General features: G+C 40.5%; 3 protein-coding genes across 11 annotated transcripts in view; 2 read left to right on the top strand and 1 right to left on the bottom strand.

Annotated features, from left to right (window-relative positions):
- Window positions 1-20,800, bottom strand: part of astn1 (astrotactin 1) — a 480,480-nt gene that overhangs the window by 14,372 nt on the left and 445,308 nt on the right. For all 9 annotated transcript variants that reach the window (XM_085253594.1, XM_085253595.1, XM_085253598.1 and 6 more), the window contains 3 exons: window positions 14,748-14,883; window positions 11,474-11,574; window positions 8,761-8,944 (listed from right to left, as the gene is read on the bottom strand). In XM_085253594.1, coding sequence (XP_085109720.1) covers window positions 8,761-8,944; window positions 11,474-11,574; window positions 14,748-14,883 — 421 coding nt within the window. The remainder of the gene's footprint in view (window positions 1-8,760; window positions 8,945-11,473; window positions 11,575-14,747; window positions 14,884-20,800) is intronic.
- Window positions 645-1,852, top strand: LOC146554237 (uncharacterized). Its single transcript, XM_085255030.1, has 2 exons — window positions 645-1,736; window positions 1,784-1,852. The coding sequence occupies exons 1-2, from the start codon at window positions 645-647 to the stop codon at window positions 1,850-1,852; spliced, it is 1,161 nt and encodes a 386-aa protein (XP_085111156.1).
- Window positions 1,890-2,848, top strand: LOC146554236 (uncharacterized). The gene is made up of 2 exons (XM_085255029.1): window positions 1,890-2,045; window positions 2,330-2,848. The coding sequence occupies exons 1-2, from the start codon at window positions 1,890-1,892 to the stop codon at window positions 2,846-2,848; spliced, it is 675 nt and encodes a 224-aa protein (XP_085111155.1).

Raw genomic sequence — 20,800 nt, 5'->3', positions numbered from 1 at the left:
CTGCATCATTTTTTCACTTTGACTATTGATTACTATTTTCATTTCCATCAAATGTGGCACCAAGAGCTGAATGTAGCCACAGCGATGCCACTAATTGGTTAGTAAAGTCCAACGTTGAAGCCCAGCAGCATTTTTGCAGTTGCCGTCTTGATGTTTTGAAACCTAACGTGATGAGCGAGAGATAAATCTGACTGTGAAACCAACAGTGTTGGGACTAACGCGTTATTAAGTAACGCGTTACAGTAACTACGTTATTATTGTGGTAACGAGCACGGTAACTAGTTATTATGCCAAAATCAGGAACGCGTTACTCGTTACTGGGATTTAGATAGGGTCGTTACTCGTTACTTCGTGTGTTGCGTTTAACTTACCTCGGAAATCGGAACACGAGCCTGGGAATAATGTCACACTCGAGTAAACGGTGTTCTGGTTAGCCTCGTTGGAGAAGTCTGGATTCCAATATGGCGACGCCCTCGAAAACGCTTGTTTTGCTAGCTCTCTACAAAAACAAATTACTACTACACATATGCAGCTCATCTGCAGTCCCGAATTTCTGAGTCCCGAGTACAAAGGAAAGCACCACGACTGCAGTTTCCGTGCTGGACGTAAAAAGGGCACGTGACACTGTGACGTAAGCTACAATCATGGCGGCAGTCGAAGATGGTCCAGGCATGTGTTTTCTCTCCTGGAAATATTCACATTATTTCTCCTTTGTGTTGGAAAAAGACAGGAATATTGTCGTGAACTGTACTCTCTGTGGAGGTTCTAAAACTCTTTCGACATCAAAGACTAGCAATTCTAATCTGATGAAACATCTTCAGAAACAGCATGCATCTACCAACTTAGTTGAAAAAGAACCTGAAGGCAACGTCGGTGACTCTAGCTCCGTTGATGCTATTCCAGCAAAACAACGAAAGCTTGATTTCGGACAGCCTGCTGCACAGTCCATCACCCAGCCCCAGCTACACAGGCTGATTGCCAGGTATGTTGTGGAAGACATGAAACCCATCTCAACGGTTGAGTCCCATGCTTTCAGACAACTGATTAGTCATATACCTGTGCGAGGGAGAGCTGGGAAGGCACCATCCAGAAAGATATTTTCCAGTTTCCTAGACCAAGAATATGCCAACATGGAGTCAGAGCTCAAAAATACACTTGACATGGTAGAATACATCTCCACAACAGCAGACATTTGGACTGTGCATAATAAAAGTTTTCTTGGTGTGACCGCGCATTGGATAAATGCACAAAACATGAAACGTGAGAAAGCAGCGCTGGCATGCAGGCGATTTATGGGTCGACATACGTATGACAGTATTGCATCTGAGCTGGACAACATTAACTCATCTCATGGCCTATCGTTTAAAATCACATCAACTGTAACGGATAATGGCTCCAATTTTGTCAAGGCTTTTAAAGTGTACCAGCCAGCACCTGAGTCAGATGACTCTGAATCTGAGGAGGATGGGGTGACTTTTGTTTCAATTGGGGATGTGCTGCAGAATGCTGCTGATGATGCTGATGATGCAATTTCTTTACCGCCACATCAGAGATGTGCATCGCACACAATGAATCTTATCTCTTGCACTGATGTGGAGAAGTGGCTATTGTCTGAAGCTGCAACAAAAACCATCTACAGAAGTGCCACCACAAAATGTGCAGGGCTGTGGAACAAGGCCAGTCGTTCCACAGTGGCTGCTGAGATTGTGGACGACATTATTGCAAAGAAGCTACTAGTACCTTGCACAACAAGGTGGAACTCGTTCTATTATGCTCTGGAGAGAATTTCAAAGATACCTGTGGTGGAGCTGAACACAATCTCATCCACATTACGGTTGAAATGTTTCAATGAGAGGGAGCATCAGTGTATCAGAGAGTACTGTGCAGTCATGAAACCACTTACTGTGGCACTGGACATTCTTCAAGGAGAAGACCATTGTTTTTATGGCACACTCCTACCCACACTGGAGTCGCTAATGACCAAGACTCTGGCTATAAAAAATGGTCTGCAAATTCTTGTTGGGCTACCAGATACAGTTGTCCAGGTAAGAGATGATATTTTCATTTGTGTTTATCTTTAATGAAATTGCTTTTTATATTGTGCTGTGCTGTTCACATGCAAGTGAATGCTGTTACAGTTACAGATACTTAACCCCAATAAATAAATAAAATAAATACAACGTAGTAAAATACACACTATTTACAAATTAAAATACATTCTATATAAAACTACAGCATGCTGTTAATATTTAATTAATTTAATGTTGAAACAATGCATACTTTCTCATGCAAAAATGTTTTTTGCACTTTTACTGTGTCGTTATTACAGGCAGTCAAAACAAGGTTTGCACATGTCCTTGGAAGTGAAGATGCTTTGCTGGCTGCTGTGACACTACCAAAATTTAAGCTTCGTTGGCTACATGACCAGGCGCGGAAGGACCTCGCAAAGGCACGTCTGCTGGTAGAGTGTCGAAAACTTCTCCCTGAGCAAGATCAGCTACAACCAGGTACCAGCGCCACCAACACAACACAGCACGCGGGTTCTAGCAAAGAGGATGAGTTCTTCTCCTTTGAAGAGAATGAGGACATATATGCCACTGCTGAAGGTGAGGTAGCCGAGTACCTCAAATCAGGAGCAACAGGGTTAGACTCTCTGAATCATTTCCCAATGATAAAGAAACTCTCTCTTAAACTTAATGCAGCTACTCCTTCAAGTGCCCCAGTTGAAAGGCTTTTCAGCCTGGGAAACCTGATTCTCACTCCAAAGAGGAACAAGTTGTCTGATCATAAGTTTGAGAAGCTTCTCCTCTTGAGGTACAATCGTTGGTTTGATGGAAACCAAAGTTGAGTAGTGCTCATATGATGATGATGTGTTGCCTTCAGTGGTGCTCTACAAGGTAAAGTAGGGTTATTTCCAAGTGAAACTTGGGCTTCTGAAGCACTTAAAATACCTTTATATTTTATTTATCTACATGGCCTGTATGGAGGCAATATTATTACTGTTTATGAAGCTGAAAATAGTTATTATAAATTTTATTTCTGTTTGTGGGGCTGAACATACTTGTAATTAATTTTATTTCTCTTCTCTTTCTCTGAAAATACTTTTATTACTGAACATGAGGTCTCCAGTTGGTGCAATTCAGCAGTTAAGTTTACAAAGTTAAGTTCAGTTAACTTTACAAAGAATGGACAAACCTCACCGTGTTTATGTTAAATCATTTTTTGCACTACATGTTTTTGCACTTTGATACCTACTTTGATACCTACAGGTCCTAAATTGTCTGAGGTACAGTTTAATGTTGGCACTGCTAAAAGCACACTTTCTGTCCATTTAAATGGCAAAAATAAATATCTTTCAAAAGTTTCAACACACTGTATGTTGTTTTGTGATCCACTGCTTCTTCCTAGTGATACTACGTACAATGATTAGACACTGCTGTAACAACCCGAGAATGATGAGTTTGCATTTGTAGAGGGTTGAAACATTAGAAATAGATTAAAACACACAGATAAAAAAGTGACACATAAAACAAACTTTGTTAATTTCTAATTTAGTTTCATTCATTTCATCATTGACTTGCACTCGAACTACTACACTGCCATTTTAACTATTTTAGGTTCAGGCCATTAGGTGGCACAGTGTACTTGTGGCTGGATAGTGCTAACATGTAAGCAAGCTAGAAGACTGGCATCCTTGCTGGGTATCCAGTTAGGGAAGCAACACATTAATAAGAGAATTCTGGGTAAAACCAAAGTTACTTTCCCTAGTAACTAGTTACTTCGAAAGTAACGAGTAACTTGAAGTAACTGAGTTACTTTTGAGAGAAGTAACTAGTAATGTAACTGAGTTACTATTTTAAAGTAACTTACCCAACACTGGAAACCAAACTGCACTCTTGTACGGTATTGACTTCCTAATTACAAGGCAGGCCTACCCAAAAGCATATGGTGCTTTAGTCCTCTTTTTGACTCCACTGGGAACCGATGTTTACAAAAGGAACACGTTGTTTTCAATAGGACTTCAAGTTCCATTGGGGCGAGTGCTGTTTCCCCTATACAGTAATACTGAAGCACTACTTAATAGAAAGTATGCAGGTGCAGTTACTAGAACATGTAAACAGCTGCTTTTTTCTGGATTTTGTGACTTCCAAGTTTACTTTTCTGTAAAAAGCAAACGAAATGCAAGGAGAACAATCAGAACAAAGAGACAGTTTCATCAAAGCAGTAGTAGCAGCTCTGCCCCAACCCTAATGTTTAGTTTAGGTTGTTTTTTTTGTAGCTTTTTTATTTCTACAGTCATCTGCTTAGAAAAATATGCAGTAAGCCACAGATTAAAAATTCTGTCTGGAATTAAACAGAAATACAATCTTTATCCTAATATGTCCATAATGAGTCTAGTCTAGATTAGAAAAATGTTTTCCCGGTTCAGCTGAATGACAATGATCATCATGATCTGAGATGTTTTTGCAGCATCGGGCCAACATCAACACAGGATGCCTGAAAAGCCAGAAATATGCATGACGGTTATTTTGGTTTCTTAAAAATGATATCAGTAGTATTTTTGTCCTGGCATAGGTGCGGCCATTTATCTGCTGCATTTGTTTTCCCCAACGGTCAAATAACGTCAGAGAAACAAACTGCTTGACGCCACAGGGAAGCTTGTCAGCACACTCAGACACACGGCGGCGGAGCTGCGAGGCCATTAACCTCGCTGCCTGCACGCTCGCCTGGTAACAATAGACAGCATACAGCTCAGGTCTTTCCTCACTCTAAAGTAGATACATAGGAAAGTCTAATGTTCATTTGATGACTTGGCTAAACAAAACATGTTTATACTTCCTTCCGCTGTTGCCAGCTCTCACCTCAAATGCACTTCTCTGCCACTTTTCCAGCTCTGAGGTGCCTTTATTAACATTAATCACCCCTCCCTTTAACTAAATTGGGAGGCTGTTAATGTAAGTGTATTTTAATGGAACACTTCAGAAGCAACTCCCTCAATTACATCAACTCTTTCCAGCATGGTCCCTATTAAAACCAACCTTTCATTTAGGGCGGGGGAGCCCACAGACAGAGGGAGAAACACAGAATTAAGGGAGCCTTTGCTAATCAGTCTCACCTGCCAAAGCGAAAGCGTGTAACACAGACTGCTGTTTATAAGTAGGTTTTATTTCAGACACATGGCTCTGTTTATAAAACATTAAGCTACAGTTTTACATTATGGGTACTTATACGTAGTTTGGGCGGAAATTTGGGGCCCTCCATGGTTGCGAGTTACTAAATGGCCCCGGTGATGTCACAGAGGTTAAAAGCACTCGGCTTCCCAGTCAGTTTGACTGACTTTCTCCCGTAACTCTAATTCACGCAAACAACCGCTTTGCAATCAGAGACAGCGCTTTGGAAACTGTGAGCGGCACATCTGCCCACCTTTGAGAGTCGAAACAACAGTGTGCTGAGCTTTTGAAAGAGCTGATATAATGGAGACCCTATAAATGTGTTTGTAATAACAGTGGAACAAATTAGCGCTTGCACCGAAAAGTGTACGAAGCACAGTTTTGGTTTTATTTAGAGCTGTTTTCTGTTCAAGCTGTAACTGTTGTTATGCACAGATCACGTCAGACAACTTGTGCGGATTGTTGTGGGAATAGATGCTCAGGCCAAATGTAAGTGCAGTGCAAAAGAAATTGCTTGCAGCGCATGTTGGGCAAAAAACACAGCTACGGTACCAAAGATGAGATGTTTTTTCCAGAGAGCAGTTAAATGCAAAGACAATGTGTAGGCTAACGTTAGCCCGTTCTGGACAACATAGCATCATTTAGCTAACATTAGCTAACACAAGCTAACTCAAGGAGTTGCAAAAAAAATAAATAAATCACCTCACTCAGAGTTGTTTTGAAGGGAGGGAAGAATCCATAAAGACTATAACATTTATTCGTAGGAAAGTGTTGGAAAGTTTTCAGTTTTAACATAGTTTAAGGTGGGGTTGCCAACCGTCCCTTAAAATACGGAATCGTCCCGTATTTAGAAACAAAAGTACACGTCCCGTATTGAGCTAATAAGGGACGCACTTTGTCCCGTAATACAGTGAGAATCAAAAGTAGTCTATAAATGTTAATGGAATTAACACTTTGTTTGAAAACACAATTCCCAGCCCCTCTCCTGCTTTGTGACCAATGAGCTGACAGCACACTTACGACAATTCGAGTATGACAATTCAGATTACCGCTTATCTCATTGGTCGAGGAAAGGTCGCTTACAGAGAAAATACCGGAAGACAACAGATGACCACAACAAGAAGCATGGCCAACAGGGGAACAAACGCCGTCACTGCGGTGCAAGTCTCGGACGACAGTCACCTAAAGCTGGGCAGACACTGCGATTTTTTCAGTCGCGTTATTCAGCTCCTGCTCAAACTGCACGATTGACTCGCAGGGGTTAGAAGTTGGTAGGTCACGATGCAGGTCTCACACTATACCGCCCGATGCTCTGATGCGACCTGAGTGCTCACACTGTGCCTCCATAACATGAAGGTTATAACAGAAAATCTGTCGCTCGCTCTCTCTGTCTTTCACTCACACAGACACACCACCACCATCAACTTTGCTAAATTGCTAATGAAAAACATGATCAGGCAGCTGTGATTGAGCAGCAGAGTAGATCCAACTATTTTCACGGTTGTTGTGGTCGTGATAATTTTGTGAGGCCACATCGAAAAGGCTCGGATGAGCTTTCCAAAGTTCTACAAGTTGTGCCTCCATCGCTTGTGTCCAGATCACACGCTGCACAGCCGTGCTGCTCCGTCTTTTTCACGGCGTTTACGTGTTTGCACGTGAGCAGTGTGAGCGCCTGTGGTGACACCCTCACGAGCGATTGATGATCGGGAGCTGCTCGAGGTGTTAATCGCTTCTCGTTACCCCACGTATACTACACGACGCACGATGAAGGCCAAAATCGGTCCGATCACCAAATCGGTCGCACGACTCAAAAATCGGCTCAAAATGGGCCTAAAACCGCACAGTGTAAGCCCAGCATTAGAGCAGCAATGTTTGTTCCCCTCAGAGAAAGGGAAGAATGGGAAAAGGAAAACACCTGGCTGGAAAAAGTTAATATGGGCATGTGCAGTGAATATCAGCGCTATGTGGCCAGAAGTGTAATAATATAACTTATTTTGTGTAATAAACAACTGCAAGGATAGATGATTACAACAAATAGATGACTAATACATAAAAGTAATACATAGATGAATAATGATGATGAGTTAAGATGCGTAATCATGGGAACAAGTGGGTTTACAAACAGGAGCAGCTGATTAGCATTAGAAAAGCTGAAATAATACCTCAGCTGAAGCCAATTGTACTAAATGCACTAAATGTGCACTGTTACAAGAATATTTTTCTTTCTATTGTTTTCTATTATTTTAAGTTAAGCAGGACAGAGTTCTTTTAAAGAAAGATTTACTTATATTCTCAAAAGTTAAGCATGACAGGCTTCTGTTTAAGAAAGAGACCTGTTTTACTGTGTTAATGTTGTCATTTTGAGCTAAAAATAAATGGCTAAATGATCATTTGTTTCACATGTGTTCATATCACAAAGAATAGAATATGCATCTGCTTAAATCAACTTCAAGTCAAATGGTTAAAAAAATAATTTCACACACAAAAAAAGAGCTAGAAAATTCACCACACTGGGAAGGGTGAAGACAACTGGGTCGAGGTGTCCCTTATTTATTTTTCAGGGAGTTGGCAACCCTAGTCTAAGGGGATTGACTCGCCAACGTCAAGTGGCAGCTAGCTTACTTTTTCAGCTCCAGAGATTAGCCCTCTGTATATTTCAATGTCAACTGAGGCATTCCTACACTACACTGGTAAAAAAAAAAAAGATCAAGCTCTGGATACGCACAGTACTCATTCAATGAACTAGTTACTAATGTACTATTGGTGTAATCTTGGGATATGTAGACAGTGAGAATATTATAATACACATGTTTATATATGACACAATTTGTTGATTTATTCATCGCACCTGATCTAGATCTGTGTCAGAATGGGAACAAATTCCTATAAGCTGTTGGGGGTGCAGTAATCACTAATAGAGCACATCTATGTCTTGTAATTCAGTCCTAGCTTTCTGGGTTTTACAGGATTGCTGGTGAATGTTTCGATTATGAAAGGCCTATCTGCTCAAATTGCACTTTAAAGTGTTGTTCTGACAAACTGTGATCCAATCCAGACTCTTGTCTAGTTGCCACTTTCTTCAGTCTCACACTGTTATTGTTTGAAGATGTCAGTGTCAATTGCACAAGCTCAGTATGACAGATTGCACTTTGTTGGTGGGAGGGCAACTCATGAATGGATTACACACACTCCCACACACACGCATATCTGGAAGACTGATTACAGTGAACGCAGTCTACACGTTATTAAGGCTTTTGGTATTCTGTAAAAGTCTGACTCAAGACAGACCTACAGGGCTTTGTATATTGTTGGGTTCTGCTGATAAATTGGCGATCAAGTTAAAGTTGATGATCAATTTGCTGGAAGGAATGCATTTTTCTGATCTGAGGTTACACGTCAGAGATGTGGGCACGTTTGAAATACAAGCTGAGTCCCAATTGTCTGGCAGAAAAGTCACTTTTTCCTGTCGTTTCCAGCGTGGGTAAAACTAAACTGCCTGTGGTGTTCAATAAACATGCATTTTCCAGTGTGGCATCTTTTGTTCTTGTTGACTCGTTAAGGAAGAAAAGAAACAGTCAAATAACCGTACCTGGGTCCCAACTCGTCCTCACACCTCCAGGTGAATTCACCAAAGCTCTCGTAGCGCTGGTTGTAGTGGTAAAGCACACGGTGCAGTGTAGGAGCGCCCAGGTCCATCAGAGTGTTGTAAGCTGTCTGTTGCTCCTTCCCACTGGTGTAGCCGTTAAACAGGTTATATATCTTATCTGCAATTTCTGAAAGTGTATAGACAATCGGGGGTTAACTTGCAGCTTTAATAGGAGCAGGAAACGAGTGTTAACTATGCCCAACAATAAAGAACAATACCGGCGATCAGTTCAAACCCTTTTTTATGTTTAATGAACAGGCCGACTGGGGCTACTTGATATTAAATGATCCAGGCAAGATGTTCCAATGACAAAGTCATCTTTCTCCTGAATCCATGCTAGCCTCGCTGCTGTTTTGGATACGCTGTTGAGGTTTGGGTGGGGAGCTTCGCTGAGTTCACACGCAATCACGCTTTCTGTAGACAGACGGGGCAGATCGCTCATAGCGAGAGAAGAATGTTTGTCTGGGGCAGGTCTTATCTGTTTTTGCATTCATTTTAAACAATGCTGTTAACAGTGATCCTGACAGGCTGACGAATGCATTCTTAATTTCAATTACTGTAGGACACGACAGGAATCCATGTGGAATCATGTCAGTTGCTAAGGTATGGGCGAGGCAGAGTAATAAAGAAATAATATTAAGAAGTCTAATCCCAAATTAGGATGTTGGTTACTGGATAGTGATCAGCACCCCTTTCTTCCCAGTGATGACAGAGGTCACATGTTTGTGTGAAATACCCAAGGATGGAGGATCAGCGACACAGTAACTGTAATATGCGTTTGTTTTTGGGGTCATTGGAAGAGATTCTTTGATGTTGACAAAGATGTTGGACATATTGCAGTTTTTTCCCCTCAGTTATTGGGCACTGTTAAATATAATGGCCTCATAAGTGGAGAAGATGTGTTCTTTCCTGTTTCTTCTGCAGCTCCAATTTCAGATGAATAAAGCAGATGTCATTTTACATGAATATTTTGGTCTCACTACCATTACCGATCATTTTAAAAGGGATAAATCATCAACAACAAAGTTGAAGAATTCACTGAAGAAACTAAAACCTTGGAGTGTAAGTCCTCTCGGAAGTGACAATGCCAAGAAAATCAGTAAAAGCAACTACATGGCACGTACTGCATGTCACACCATGCGTAGATTTCCAGTAATTAAAACCAACTGCATTAAGTGGCACATCTTTTCTTATACAATTAGACAATTACATTGGAAATTGTTTTCACAGTCAAGCACAGTAAATTAAGTAGCCCCTTAATAGGGTTCAAATAGGAATTGGACAAATTTTAAAAAATCATTATTGAACTTTAATATTTTGCTGAAGTCCTTCCATGTAATGATGGCTTGAAGTCTGCAGATGTTTGTGATGTGTCTTACTCCCTTTGGTTTTTTCACTGCTAGTGAAATTCAACCTGACTGACCACGTGGCTTATTCCTGTTTAGCCTGATTTTTCAGGCCTTTGTCCACTATTGTAGACAATATCAAGTTTGCAAGTTCTGCTTGGCCCTGCATCAGACCAACGTGTACCCTGGCTTCAGGGTGCCTGCGACCCTAAATTGTTTAAGCGGAAGAGAATGGATGGCTGGATGGATCACAGTACACTTCAGAATTCATCTGGCTGCTTCTGTCTTCTGTCACATCATTAATAAACATTAGTGACCCAAGTACAATTTGAAACCACTCATGCCCATGCATCACACAGGCTTCACTGTGTTCAGATCATGAGCTGTTCCAAGCCTTCTCCATTTTTTGTTACTCCTGTCCTTCTGTGACAGGTTGATGTTACTTTCATCCGTCCAAAGAATGCTGTTTGAGAGTTAGTCTCTAACCTGGCCTTTCTGTTCATGAGGTTGAACCTTCTGTCAAAGCGTCGTCCACAAAGCCTCTTTATGGTAGACTTCAATAACGGATAGCTACCTTACAGAGAGAGTTTTTCCCCCTCTGGGGACCGTTGGAAAAGGGTTTTTCTTCACCATGAAAAGGATCCCATGATCATTCATCACTTGAAATGAACTCTTGAATATTTGCCTGCTTAATTTAGGAATGAAGAAATATCCCACACCTATCACTGAAACAGCTTTTGCGTAACTTTTTTAATCAGCCCACCCTTAGCACCAGGAAATATGGTACTAGGGCAGAAAAAAAGACAGTCAAGGTACTTTTGGCCAGGGCCTTTAATTAAAGCCATACTTCAATTGTAGTGGCAAAAAGGTGAAAACTGTGACACTACCCAAATGTCTACAGCCCTGTCTCCAACTCAGCAGCAGGATCTATAAAGTCTTTGGTATGAAGCTTCACTAGTGCACAGGGTGACAAATGATTTCAGCTCGTTAATTTCTGACATGAAATAGCACACTTTATAACCAATATTCTCGTGAGATCTTAGTGTACAGTGTCCATAAACAGTTCTACTCCAGAGAGGAAAACTATCTGCCTGTGTCTTTATGACTCGCTCGATGAACTCATCTAACATCTGTTTTGTGCGGTTTTGAGACATGACTGCAAATAGAAAGAGCAAATGTCTGTCCGGTAAATAAAAAAAACAAATGAAAAAAAATTGCACCAAATATAATTTTTTCCCCCGAATTTTTCTGACATCATATAACAATCATATTTACTACACAAATAATGATGTACAGTCTTTTCCCCTCACCTTGTGCTTTGACGTCATCCACAGTTGGACATGGAGTTTTGATGGTGACTTCACTTGGAGTTGAACGGCGCCCCGTGTTGTCTACTGCCCATAGCCGGAACCTGCACGCACGCACGCACGCACACACACACACACACACACACACACACACACACACACACACACACACACACACACACACACACACACACACGCACTGTGAAATATAAAGTCCATTTTTCCATTTTGTTAGTGAAAATCTATAAAACCTAAAGTAATAAAATGGATTTCCTGCAGTGTATTCTCATGAAAGTGCTGAACAAAAAACATATGAGCAGCAGCAAACATGTCACAGCTGATGCATTTCCTGCAGCTGTTAATCCAATCGAAAGACCCCCTGCTTTGAAGACCAGGGCCTGCATTATCAATACGGGAACAGTGCCACACTCCCAATTTGCCGTTCTCTGCAGAGCTAGTTTCGCTGAATGAATATCTCCACCTAGTGGCCAATTGTTGCAGTAACAAAGAATGATGTAGCAGTACGAACACTCAAAAGGCAAAGAGGTGTAAAGAAATAGACGAGTGAATGACAGATATTCTCGGTTAGAAGAAAGCCATTTGAATCTTTCCATCATATACTCAAAGACTGAACTTTTGCTTTTTATGCAACTGCAAAGTATCTTTTTTTTTGCTGTCTTTGAGTTTCTAGCATGCCTTTCTTGGGCATATTTTATCTGAAAGAGCGTATTTTGCTTCTACAAAGTGTCATTCATGAGCATTGTACGGAATCCATCTTTATAGAAAATATAAAGAGCTGATGGGAGAGACAAGGCCTCGGTGCAGAGGCTCTCCCCAAGCTAAGAGCTCAGGGAGATGAATGAGCTGTCAGACAGGATAGAAAGAGCAGGAATCTCGCTGATACTGGAATTAAAAGAGCATGTGTAGCTGTTCACCGAACCCACATACGTCAAAATTGTTTGAAGAAGCTCTGTCCATGGGCCTTTTGCCCTTTTTTTCTTTACTTCTCTTTGCCTCTACACACTGCTGTTTATCTTTTCCTCACTCTTTCCTCTCTTTCTTTCTCAGCCCCAAATGTTACCTCTGCATTTTCTCTCTTCTCCCTCTTTTTCCCCTCTCCACCCTGTTCTTCTGCTCTGCAATGTCTGTGTGTGTGTGTGTGTGTGTTATGCATGTGGCTTCCCACCTGGCAAGCTTTCTGTGAGATAAGTGTGAGCATGCTAATGAGAGCATCTGAGCATCCGGTGCTTGTGCATCTGTGTGTGTGTGTTTTTAATTTTGCACTGGAAGCATATACATACACTGACAGACCACTGAGGTTTTTAAATCTGACAAGGACCTGTTCAACTGCTCATTAGCACAAAAATCTAATCAGTCACATGGGAGCTCCATATACTTAGTCATGTTCAAAACAACTTTTTGAAGTTCAAACTGAGAATCTGAAGTTAAAGGAGGAGTGCCAACGTGGCATGGTTGTTAATACCAGATAAACTGGTCTGAGTATTTCAGAAACTGTTGATCTGCAAGGGTCTCTAGGGTTTACGAAAAAGAGGAAATAGTCAGCGAGTGGCAATGCCTTGTTAATCCCAGAGGTCAAAGGTGAATGGCCAAACTGCTTTGCACTGATAGGAAGGCAACAGTAACTCAAGCCACCATCTTACAAGAGCTTCTCTGTCAAACAGTGAAGCGGGTGAGCCTCAGCAGCAGACCGAGAATCTGAGGATACAGTTTGTGCTGGCTCGATTTCTGCTGCTTGGATGGCAGGCTCAGAATTTGCATAAAAACATGAAAGCATGGAAGTAATGTTCATCCTGTGCTGTATTAATGGTTCAGGCTGGTGTTGGTGATGTAATGTGTTGGGGGATATTTTCTTGGCACACCTGGGGCCCATTAGTACCAACTGAACATTGTTAAATCCCATAGCCTACCTGAGTAATGTTGGAGACCATGTCCATCCATTTATGACCACAATCTATCTGCTACTAGCTAGATAACGTACCAAAAAGTTAAAATCATGTCAGGCTGGTTTCTTTGAATATGAGAATGAGTTCACTTGACTCAAATAGCTTCAGAATTGATTAGATCTCAATCCAATAGACCACCTTTATGGTGGAAGATTCCCATTATGGATGTGCAACCGAAAATATGAAGGAACTGCGTGACACCATCATGCCAATATGGGGAAAAAATATAAAAAAAATAAACATAATCCACCTAGGCTGCACAAATATTTAGGAAAATGTGTAAAGCCCACAGATGTTCTGACTGTATTACGCGGCACAAGTGAAGTGGCTTATAATAGACAAATGGTGCACGATGATCATTTAACCACATGATCTACAGTTTGTTACTTAGCAAGAGAAGTACACAAAAGGTACATTATAGAGGATTTGAAAGATTGTAAAACCACAAAAACAAGCTACATTGACATTTCTCTGATAGTGCTGCATGTGATGTCACAAAATAAAACAAAAATCAAAAGAATTTAATTATTTGCTGTTGCTAACTAACTAGCTTAGTAGCAGCTAGTACTTTGTAACATTTGAAGAAGAAACAAAGAAGCAAAACATAGTGTGGACAACAGTGCTAACTTCAAAAGTATCAAATGATTTAAAATCAAAAATATATAAAATTTGCAATAATAATACTGATAACTAAAATTGAACTTAAAGTTAAAAGATGCCACATTCAGTCTGGAGCTAACAAATTAGCTCTTTATTAGCTAAAGAGTTAGCTATTTTGTTTTTGCAGTAAGCAATTTTTTAAGCCTATTTTTCTACAGCCAGTGTTGCCAACTTAGCAACTTTGTTGCTATATTTAGCGACTTTTTTTTCTAAAAAGCAACTAGGGACAAATCTGGCTACTTTTTCTGGTGTTATTGGAGACTCGTTTATGACAACTTTTTGACGTGAAAGCGCTTATCGCTCTTACTCTCAACAAGCAGTGGGTGCTGCCGAGGGCACCTAGCTCGTGCCAAAGCGCTCAAGGCGGAGGATAGTCCTCCCCCAGCTGCAATCAGGCTGGGGGAGGACTAGGGGATGCAATCACATCTATGCTCCAAACTGCAAACGAATCGTGCACGAGCGAAGCCGCTGCTCCCGCACTGACTGTAACGCAGTCAGTTCTTCTTTAACTATTATGTTGTTTTGTGGCTCACAAGGTTTAAAACTACTTATAAACACACACGCACACACACACAAAGTAACTCCACCAGAGTGCCTATTTCGGGTCACTTTTGCTTATTACATGACACGCTCAGAACAGACTCCATACTTACATGTATGTGGTGTCGGGCTCCAGGCAGCGAATAATCATACTGATGGAGGAGGACAGTAGGTCAGGGATGTCACCTAACATCACACATGGAGACCTGGCCCCGGACAAGATGTCATCCACAAAGCTTAAAAGGGTTTCTGCAACAAAGGTAAGTCAGGAGATTCCTCTGGATTAATTCATCCAAGTATTTCATACAGTTCAGACAATTCTTCAAATTTATGAATGATTTGCTTATGATTTATTTATGGCAATTAACCCGCTATTAACCCTCTAAAATATGTGTCAGAGTACTACTTTTTGTGTTAGTTTCTCTACTGCTACAATTCTGCCATTATTTTTTTAAGGCAGCAAATAATTTGTTTAAATTCACTCAAAATAAATACTGAGTTCTGATTTGAAACTGTCAAAATCCGATTATTGTTGACCCATTATTTATTTTTAATCTCAGGGCAGTTTTGTTTTTTTTAATTGTGAACTTTTAAACTGTTTTGTGCAACTTTCAATGGTTAAATTAATTTATACAGCAAAAGAATTGACCTGTTCTCTTTTTAAAGGGCCGAATTATGCATCTTCATATCAGCTTCAGCTGCGTCTTCCCAAAATGTAAAACAGATGAGCATTTTACTGTTACACTGCAATATACACGTGAAGTACAATATATATATATACATATACATATATATATATATATATATATATATATATATATATATATATATATATATATATATATATATATATATAAAAGAGAGAGCTAGATTTTATGAAGTGAAAAATAGGCATGTTCACTAACATTTGAATGCAGCTACTGGGATTTGGGTCCCCCCGTGTTACAGAAAGGCAAAAAGAACACGGTGTTCCTTGTGACGCCAACACTTCTGTAAACATGCAGTCCATTCAGTGACTTTACTGTTGCAGATGGGTGTCCAAGGGCACCTTGACACTGCATGCTGCGAAGGGAGTATTATTCATTCAGCGTCCACCCACTTTTTTTCAGCACATTCAACACTAACATTTTAGGTAAAAGTTTTCTTTTACCACCTCTACCTACCACTTTTTTGTGTAAGCCCTTTCTGTGCTCTCCTGAAAAAAAGTCTCACAATCAGGTCTCAAGATTAGGTAACATACAACCTCTGATAAACAACATCATGCCATCATTTATTTAACAAAAAGCAAGCCGAAATGCTGAAGCAGTCTGTGATTCCATTTAAGAGGCTAACCTCTTAGCAGGTCCTGCTAATCAAACACTGTATTAACTGATCATCAGCAAGTGTTAACACTTCTAAAAGCAGAGGCAGTTTGCAGGTTTGGAGCATTCAGGTGTTGTGTTACCACAATGCCAAGGAGAAAAGACATCAGCAAGTATCTTAGAGAAGCAACAGTTGCTACCTATCAAATTTATAAGGCCAATTCCAAACAATTGAAATCTATCGCTTTACAGTAAGATGTATTATTCACAAGATGAAAAGAATCCAACATATAGTCGGTCTTCTCTGGGGTGGACATGCTCTGAGTAAATATAAAAAAGACCTACGTCTTGGGTTCAAAGTCTCAGTTCATGAAAAACCTGAACAGGTATGGTTTGTTTGGAAGGGTTGCGAGGAGTGTGTTTTCTCTCTAAAACAAACATGGCAGCACCGATTAGGTTGTAGCTGAACAACACCCAAGACTTCTGGAACAATGTCTTTTGGTTAGATGGAGACAAAGTGCAAATGTTTAGCCAAAATGCACAATGGTAAAGCACAAACACCTCATACCAACTGCCAAGCATGTTGGTGGGCACATTGAACTTGTTGAGTCGACCATGAGTTCTTCTGTATACCAAAGTATTCTAGAGTGAACTGTGAGGCCATCTGTCTAATAGCTTAGGTTTTGCCAAAACTGTGTCAAACTACAGGATGATGTTCTCAAGCAGAGCAGCAAAAAAACAACAGAATGGCTGAAAAAGAAAAGAATGGGTTTTGCAGTGATCTAGTCAAAGTCTAAATCTCAACCCTATTAAACGAATGAATAGATGAAAACCTCGATGAACTCAATAATCGTAAAGAAGAGTGGTCCACAATGATGTGTTGAATCAAGCTGGTGACTAATGGGATGTACTTGGTGCTTCACACACTGCTTCTGAATTTTGGCCCCTTGCTCCTCCTCCACCTCCAGCACCTCTTCTTCAGCACCTCATCTATGTTTAGCTGGCAGTGCGTGCATTAATGGTGCACCTTGGCCTCTGGGATGTGTTTCACTGTACAGAGGAAAAACCCTCTCTTTGGAAAACCCAAATCTGTGTGCATGCACAGGCGTGTAAAGCAATGGGTGCTCTGAGGTGGTCACTGGTGACCCTCCTCGGCACAAGCACTCCCTGTCTGTGTTTATTTATGCAATATTTGTGTGTGAAGTGATGGACACCCTGAAGTGGTCACCTGTGCGTACTTTACACAACCTCACCTCTGCGTGTGAAAATATGTGTATGTGTGAATGACAGGTGCTCAAAGGTGGCCATCTATGTCAACCTCCTCTGTGTCACCAGCTAGTAAACAAGTGAGACTGAGACAGAGCAGGAGGAAAAACAGGGGTTTACTGAACGAAAGACATAACCGCTGCTGGAGATGTAAATGAAAAGTGACACTGTGGGTCTATATCTGTCTCCTCCGTAAGGAGGCATATGAAAAGGAAACAGTGTTTGAACCTTCTCTGGAGGATGCAGCTCGAGAATATGTGAAGTAATTCTCTCAATCTCTGTGCGAGTAATGCTCTAAATGGGAACCTGCATCCAACATCAATCTTCATGTACAGTTACTGTCTGTCTAAACATTATAATTCAGTGGAGATTTACTACTGTGCTACAAACAGGCTGTGTTTACCACAGCTGTCTAATACTGGAGGCATTTATGAGGATAACTGAAATGCATTTCATTCAAATTAAAAAATACTGAATGTGACTTTCACTTTTATCCATGTTTGCCTTTTAGTGGCTGGAGAAATGGAAAGAATATCACTGGCGGTACTGTTTACATCCCCTTTTAGTTGCTTTGCTTTTTACAGCAAGAAGAAACATAGCAAAGACATTTTAGACACATTAAAAGAGGCTCTATCTTAAAAAGTGCTAAATATATGGATCAAATACTGAAAGAAGATTTCTGATATAACCAGACAATACCATATTAATATGAATTCTCAGAATTAGCCATCCATCATAACAAGTCTGCACTCCCACAGAAAACAACCCCATAGATCATTGTGTAAGATGTTATTTATAACCAATAGTCACCTGTTAAGGTCAACACCGGAGTCAGAGTCACAGGCTGAGGAGGAGGAGTAGCAGCAATCTTCCACTCTAGCTTATTAATCAACCAAGGACCAAGACAACATTTTATTTCATCCGAAAGTCTTCTGTCAGACTCAGGCTTCTTATTTATCATCCGCCTGGTGATAGATAGTCGTCAGTTCAGATACTATAATTCTACTTGTTTATCTTAACACCCATGTAGATGCTAAAAAGGAGAGACTCAGAGTGAATCACACTCTGAGTCTTGTTCTGACATTTGGCCTACAAACCAAAACTTTTACTGTATTCATTTCAAATCCTCTTTAGTTCTGTTTTCTCTCTGTTATCGTTGGGTCTTTGCCTTAGACTATAAAAAGTCTTAAGGTGACTGTTGTTATTTGGTGCTTTATAAATAAAATTTCATTCATATCCTAGAACACGTAGCTTTCAAATACAACTAAACTTAACTAAACTTAACAAACACGATGAAAGCAAAACTTCAAATTGTGGAAGAACACAAACTCAGCCGCTGGTGTTCTTCGAGCAGCATCTTAAATCCCGTTAGCTTGGCAAAGTTGTTAAAGTTGTGTTGAACTGAGAACCTGTTGCTTGTGACAGTTCCCCAGCTGTTAAAAGTGCTTACAAAATGTTACGTCGGTGTAGAAAACAGCTGTTATTGTTTGTATCAAGTTCACCACTTGAAACCAAGTCCAGTCATGATAAATTTCAGCACTTCAGCCAATCATTCCTCCAGTGTTTCATTTTGGATGTCTGAATTAGAGGGAATGCGAGTAGATAAACAGCTACAGAGTTGTAGGTTTATAGCAGGTGCACCATCCCGAAAATGCAGATAACAGGATATATCCCACCGCTGTGGTCCACCAAGGAAATCCTATCCAAGGAAAACACAAATGAGAATTTCTTAAAAAGTCTCCTTAGTAAATCTTATTAAACCAGTACTTATTTAGTTGAGATAATTACATTGAGAAATAATGTGATCATGACAGGATACATAATTCAAAAATCCCTGTCACAATATAACAATGTTCTCCTTTTTATCCACAAGAAGTTCTTCTTCAAAATGCCAGTATCTGTCCAATGCTCGTCTGTAAGAGCAGTCTCATTAAAAGAGATCGACACACAAGTTGTGAGAAGCTGGGTTTTTCTCTGTGTATGGGCTAGTTGTAATTTTAGCCCCAAATAAAGTGATACACTGGCTATACTGACTGATACTTTACAACCCATCTGAAACATCACACTGCTCATGTTTCTTGTACTTTTTGGACTCTGCTCAGAGCAAAGTTGAACAAAGGTATTTCCAAACTCTAGGACCCCACGTTGTGATAAATAGGAATGATTCTAGTCTAGAAAACATAGTGTTCCTTTGAACTATGTTGCACATTTGGCCTCAACTCAATCACTGATCTCAAGGTGCCTTTGGCAGTGTCAGTCTCCTGTGATTGGAAAATTACTAGCCAAGTCCGTACTGGTGATCCATTCTCACGTCCTCAGATCCCTGTCTACTCTTACTCCCAAACTGCCGTTCTCACATGTTGTAAAGTTGTGCAGGAGGAGGAGACCTGATCCGAGCCAACAGTTCATGAATCCTTTAACACACCTTTGCTCACACAAAAGACAAAAGCTCATTAAAACTCAGAGCTGGTGGTGACATGAACGTCTGAAAGTATGAAAATGCCATAGACACTTTGAATTAGCTTTGGACTGAGACACACAAGATGTGGGTTGAAGCACTGCCATTTACTTTTTACCCAATCTTTCCCTCTGAGTTGTAGCCGTCCTGCCAGTTTACCACCTGAAGCAGCAGAACTGCAGCCCAATAGATACAGCCCAGTTTTTGGGAACCCCACGGTGCACTGTCATGATGACAGCAATGCATGAAGTGGGTGGCCTGCAGGCCAAAAGAACAAAACGTGCACCTAAATTATCTATAACAAATGCCTCAGTCAAAGGAGAGCGGTAACACTGTGTGCTGCCATGGCATTTATGGACATGACTCAACACAATAGGAATAAAAATGTACACAGAAACAAAATGATTGCTGACAGATGAAGATGAAACTGATTCTGGATGCTGGAGAACTGCTGGCTCGGCCACTATGAAACTAAGTACGGGAAAGTGTACGTGAAAACCATTTTACATGATATTAGCTCATTATCTGATCTATTAGCGTGAGTCCTGAGCAATTTCATTAAAGTTTCCTCCTAGGCTGCAAACCTGTTTGCTCCAGGGTTATTATGATTCAACATTCTGCGAATAGCTCCGCAATACTCCCTGAGTTTAAGAGAGCAAATCTTTGATTTACTATGAGGCACAGTACATAAAGAAGAGCCAATTTCCACTGTGGAACACTTTCCAAAGCAGTTGTCAATCACAGTCCTTAAAGTCTGCGTTGCTCAACATTTGGTGCAATAAAAAGTGGAATAAAGAGAAATATGCCTTCGCTATAAGTAATAGGTTACAAATTGTGCCAAAACAGGAGGTGAATGATGCTTCAAATAAAAATTGGAACATGGATATACAAAGATTTATGGCTGTCACAGAAATATAAAATAAAAGAAGCTGCTGGCAAGAAGAGAAATCGCGCACATTTGTGTCAACTCTGATTTTTCACAATGCATTGATGTATTGTCTCTCAACAGCGTTTATTTCCCAGTATCTGAGAAACATGAGCCTGCATTTTATTTGTAGAGAAGGCCAACCAGCTTATCCTAGGATGACATTGATAGACGGTTTAAGGTTCAGCTGGGAAGGGCTGTAAATTTGTCTATTTA

Source organism: Mchenga conophoros, linkage group LG18 (assembly GCF_057382185.1).
Source record: "Mchenga conophoros isolate Kocher_MC1m ecotype Shallow Benthic linkage group LG18, M_conophoros_male_GT1.1, whole genome shotgun sequence".
In the NCBI taxonomy this organism is placed as follows: domain Eukaryota; kingdom Metazoa; phylum Chordata; class Actinopteri; order Cichliformes; family Cichlidae; genus Mchenga; species Mchenga conophoros.
Note: the sequence above shows the minus strand (reverse complement) of the source record. Positions and strands in the feature narration are given on the sequence as shown.

Bases quoted from the DNA above. Each gene is read 5' to 3' on its own strand.
- LOC146554237 (XM_085255030.1), top strand. From the start codon at position 645: ATGGCGGCAGTCGAAGATGGTCCAGGCATGTGTTTTCTCTCCTGGAAA. The intron at 1,737-1,783 runs GTACCTTGCACA...TGCTCTGGAGAG, and splicing joins TTATTGCAAAGAAGCTACTA to AATTTCAAAGATACCTGTGG.
- LOC146554236 (XM_085255029.1), top strand. From the start codon at position 1,890: ATGAAACCACTTACTGTGGCACTGGACATTCTTCAAGGAGAAGACCAT. The intron at 2,046-2,329 runs GTAAGAGATGAT...TCGTTATTACAG, and splicing joins TACCAGATACAGTTGTCCAG to GCAGTCAAAACAAGGTTTGC.